General features: G+C 34.7%; 1 protein-coding gene across 1 annotated transcript in view; it reads left to right on the forward strand.

The window, feature by feature from the left end:
• The window catches only part of SLC5A7 (solute carrier family 5 member 7), a 22,945-nt gene extending 18,152 nt beyond the window's left edge, over positions 1–4,793 (forward strand). Inside the window, exons 7-8 of the mRNA XM_011374995.1 lie at positions 2,908–3,125; positions 4,167–4,793. Of these exons, the coding sequence (XP_011373297.1) occupies positions 2,908–3,125; positions 4,167–4,793 (845 nt within the window). The remainder of the gene's footprint in view (positions 1–2,907; positions 3,126–4,166) is intronic.
• Positions 4,794–5,448: the final 655 nt, after the last annotated feature.

Here is a 5,448-nt window from a genome sequence, read left to right on the forward strand (position 1 = left end):
TATATATATACACACACACACACACACACCTTTGTTATAGCAGTCAACAAATTGTATTATGTATTTGTAGCCTCCAAATATTTTTGATTGTTTATCCCACCAATAAAGCATTGTAAGCACCTATCCCCCATGTTAGTATATTTATCAATTGTGTATATATAATCCTGTTAGCAGTGGTTCTCAATCAGGGTGCGCATTAGCATTATCTAGGGAGGGAAAGGACTCTTTAAAATATACCTGTTTCTATTTTACCTCACAGGGGTTTCATTTTAATAATCTAAGATAGAGCCAGAAACAAGTATTTGTTTTTTTTAAAGGCCCCTTGATGAGTCAAAGTGCAGACAGAATTGACAGTCACTGGCTTACACTTGTACCTGCCATTATTATGACCATCTAAGGACCAGTTTAAACTTGAGATTCTTTCTTTACATTTTCAATAGTTTGCTAATTAAAAGTTTTCCTTCTTAGATAAATCAATCAATAAATCTGTAGGTAAAGATAAACTAAGGTTTAAGTTACTTAGAGAATAACTTACTCAAAATTGGTAAAAAGAGCATTATAAAGTGCTTATCTCCTAGTTAGCCTCTATCTACAACATTTTTTAAATCTTCAGTTAGACATATTAGTTATTCCTGAACCTTATGTTCTCATGCTATATAGCTTTCAAGAGTGTTTTATGAAAATACATTACATTAACCCAAATTCAAAGGAGTCTTCTAGGTAGAAGTAATTAAAATAGATTAAAGAAGTTTAACTTTCATTCTGTTGTGTTTTGTAAAGATGTCCCAGAATAATACTCACATGGTTACTTTGATTTTCAATTAGTAGAGCTATGTATTGAATTATTTAATTTTTAAAAGAGCAGCTATGGTTTATATTGGGCACTCTCCATTCCAGTTGTCTATCAATGACATAAACACTTAAAAATATGGCTGACAAAGGTGATTGTGTGCCTTTGAATAAAAGATAGCACTTATGTCTCAGTCAAAAAACGGATGTGGCCATTAGTGTATATGTATGTTGTAGGACAACAGACTGAAAAAAAAAAAAAAAAGTAGAGCTTATCTTTTTCTTGGATTAAGTGCACTTTCTTGGTTGTTATTTCTGGTACCATAATATCTCAGTTAATACTCTAAAATTGGCTTCATCAAAGCATGGCTTTGAACAGTTTTAATGGAAAATAGGGGAAGAAAAAAATGGAGAGATCCAAGGAAAAGCAGTCCTATTTGATCCTATAACCATGGAATTAAAGAAATTAAAGAAACAAATAAAAAAAGGAGCTATACTAATATACATTGAAAAGTTCTATTGTATTCTTCAGCACATGTCAGTATAATAGTCCTCCTCTTATCCATGGGAGATAATGTCCAAGACCCCTAGTAGATGCTTGAGTTTACAGATAGTAACAAAACTTATACAGTAAGTCCTCACTTAATGTCACACATAGGTTCTGTGACTTTAAACAAAATGATGTATAACAAAACCAGTTTTACCATAGGCTAATTGATATAAACAAGAGTTAATTTCCTACAGCATCTCATCAACATTATCACAAAGTGATGTTGAACAAAATGACATCATTCAAGGACCCTCTATATATACTATGTTTTTTTCTGTACTCACACATCCATGATAGTTTAATTTATAAATCAGGCACAGTGATATTTTAACAATAATTAATAATAAAGTAAAGCAATTATAATAATATATTGTCTTAAAAGTTATGTGAATATGGTCTTTCTCAAAATATCTTATTGTACTGTATTCACCCTTCTTGTTATGATTTGTGATGACACAATGTCTATGTGATGAGATGAAATGAGGTGACTGACGTAGGCACTGTGACATAATGTTAAGCTATTATAAGGGTGACTTGAACAGAAGCACTGGGACCTGATAGACTACGGATCTGATAACTGAGATGGCTAAGTGTCTAATGGGCAGGGAGTGAATACAGCATAGATATGCTGGACAAAGGAATGATTCATGTCCTGGGCAGGATGGGGCAGGATGGTGTGAGATTGCATCACATTACTCAGAATGGCATGCGATTTAAAACTTATAAATTGTTTATTTCTAGAATTTTCTATTTTATATTTTCAGACTGTGATTGACTATGAGTAATTGAAACCGCAGAAAGCAAAACCACAGATAAGGGGGTACTACTGTGTAACCAAACAATAAAAGACTTATCTATTCAGAGATAAACTTACATTTCAAGTCCTTTTACTGGAGTCCAAAAAACTGAAAATTTCAGCCTCATACCTGCACTTTTTATTCAGTAAAAAGGGAATGTTCTTTATCTATCCTGTCTCCTATTTCTAGTAAGTGAAAGTTGATTCAAGAAGGAATTTAGATGGGAGAAAAGTAATGCTGAGAAAGCTCCAAACCAAGTTTCTATTGGGAAGAGGAAGGGTGAAAATAGCCCCGCTGTGACTTTATTCACTTACGTATATATAACTAAGGACCAAGGAATGAAACATTGAGTGTCCTCTCATAGCTCCAAATGGTAAAAAAAAATCTATGCTTCAGTTTAATAACATTTGTTTTCTATAATTGTGTACAATGCAATGCCATCAATGCAGAAGATTAGCAGATGATAGATAGATAGATAGATAGATAGATAGATAGATAGATGATAGATAGATAGATAGATAGATCAGAAATAGATAAACCACCATATTCTGTATAGGTCTTGTGAATAAGACTAAGTGTAACCAAAACCCAGTAGAGGCCAGGACATGTAAAACAACTTCTCTTGACCAGTACATGGATTTCTCATTTAATTAGACTAATTTATACATTCTGAATTTATTTTAAAAACACCTAGTAAATAGGATGGCTCCAACTTGATAAAGAACATATGGCTCTTTGGTTGTTGTTGAATTTTTTATTTCTATTCAACAGACTGGAACCAGACTGCATATGGGATTCCAGATCCCAAGAGTAATGAAAAAGCAGACATGATTTTACCGATTGTTCTGCAATATCTCTGCCCTGTGTACATTTCTTTCTTTGGTCTTGGTGCAGTTTCTGCTGCTGTTATGTCATCAGCAGATTCTTCTATCTTGTCAGCAAGTTCCATGTTTGCTCGGAACATATACCAGCTTTCATTCAGACAAAATGTAAGAACACTTTTTTACATGTGAAATTATTATTGTTGCTGTCATTGTATTTATTGTCTATGTAGTATTATATACTTATTAATATTCCATATTAAAATTTGACCCTACTTTGATTAAGCACATGAGGTTAAATAATAATAAATTTATTTTATGCTGTACATGAATGTTTTTAATGCATGTTATCATTCATGTTAATACTGAAAGGAACAAATTAATGTAACTATTTCCCCAGAGATACAGTTATGGTGCCGTAATTTAAACTCTTGTCTTTCTATTGAAAGAGTACTGAAACCTAAAATATGTTAGAAAAACCGAGTTTAATTAATTAAGATAAGAAACTTGAGAACCCTAGTGGAAGCAGAACATGAGTAAATTATTTTGTGGGTATTTGTGTTAACCGCTGTCCCGCTCTTCTCTTAACGCTCTAGTCCACCTTTGTCCAAAAATAGTCTCTCAATTTGATTCCTCATTGATTTGGGTAGGTACAGAATCATGCTATTGTGGTCACCGAGGGGCCCACAGCCCCTCTCCACCTTCTTCCTTGACTAGGGCTTTGTCTTTTTCTAAGTTTCCTAGGTCACTGTTAATAAAACAGTTTCACTTGTTTTTTTAAGACAGTTAGCCTTAAAGGTGGTAGGGCTTCTATGGAGAGAGGAAGCAAGGATGAGCCATGCCTCCTCATTGCCACATAAGAACTATTGTTAATATATGAAGTAAGTGACCCTTGCCCATTGCGTTTTCATTCCTCTATGATGGCACATTAGTTTGTCTTACCTCTGCTCTGCACATTTAGGGAAAGGCACAAGTGGCCTATGTTTCCTGCATGTGGTACTCAGAAACTCTTACTAAGGCCTACCAGAGAGGCCACCTAGATTGCTTGTTTCATACATCATAGTTTAGGTTGGTTTTATCCATAGATTGAGCCATTTGAACCAAGGGAATCTTTTCAACTAACTTTAAGGCACAAAAATGCATCTCATTCCTCACCTAAAAGAGCCAACACATTATGTGAAAAGCTGACACTGTGGCAAATTCTTGCAGGCATCAGACAAGGAAATCGTTTGGGTCATGCGAATCACAGTGTTTGTGTTTGGAGCTTCTGCAACAGCTATGGCCTTGCTAACAAAGACCGTGTATGGGCTCTGGTACCTCAGCTCAGACCTCGTTTACATCATCATCTTTCCGCAGCTGCTTTGTGTGCTCTTCATCAAGGGAACCAATACATATGGAGCTGTGGCAGGTTATGTTTCTGGCCTTTTCCTGAGAATAACTGGAGGGGAGCCATATCTGTACCTTCAGCCCTTGATCTTTTATCCTGGTTATTACTCTGATAAGAATGGTATATATAATCAGAGATTCCCATTTAAAACACTCGCCATGATTGCCTCATTTTTATCCAACATTGGCATCTCTTATCTAGCCAAATACCTATTTGAAAGTGGAAACTTGCCACCAAAATTAGATGTATTTGATGCTGTTATCGCAAGGCACAGTGAAGAAAACATGGATAAGACAATTCTAGTCAGAAACGAAAATATTAAATTAGATGAACTCGCACCCGTGAAGCCTCGACAGAGCCTAACTCTCAGCTCAACTTTCACCAATAAAGAGGCCTTCCTTGGCCTTGACTCCAGTCCAGAAGGGTCTGGAACTGAAGATAATTTATAATAACCCCATCTAAATAAAATACTGCTTTCTCGAACAGAGCTCTGTAGCAGGCTAGTTCTGGAAGGATGGTTTGCAGTATATAAAAAATATATTTAAAAATATAACGTTCTTGAGAACAAAAAATCCATATAAAAGTGCTATTGTACAAATATAAGTCAAGTTAGAAGGAAGCACTTATTAAAGTAACAGCTTTCTTTCTCATCGATATTTTTCACCCTCATTTGATTTTAACTCTAGATACTCTCACCAAATATTCAGAAATGAATAAAACACCACTCAAAGAACAGGAGCCAGGATATCTTTATTATAAAAACAAAAAAAACAACGAAAAAACAGGAAGTGGATATGAAGGAACCAAGGAAATTGGGTCATCTTGATCCAGACCATGTTTGCTAATGCACTGATGAGTCTAGTTTAGTTACTGCCCTAAAGCTATAAGAATAATTCACTGTTATACCAATGAATGGTGCAATGGATTAAAATCATTTCTCCATGTGATGATAAACCCCTTCTTTCATATTCTTAACTATATCATTTGCTGAATATGCAATTTGTTTTTCTTTTAGTAGTGGCATGTATTATTCTGAGCATAGGGAAAGCAAACACAAAAAATATTGTATACTGATTGTTTTGTGTGCAAGGTGATAGGAAAATA

This window comes from Pteropus vampyrus, unplaced genomic scaffold, assembly GCF_000151845.1.
Source record: "Pteropus vampyrus isolate Shadow unplaced genomic scaffold, Pvam_2.0 Scaffold259, whole genome shotgun sequence".
In the NCBI taxonomy this organism is placed as follows: Eukaryota; Metazoa; Chordata; class Mammalia; order Chiroptera; family Pteropodidae; genus Pteropus; species Pteropus vampyrus.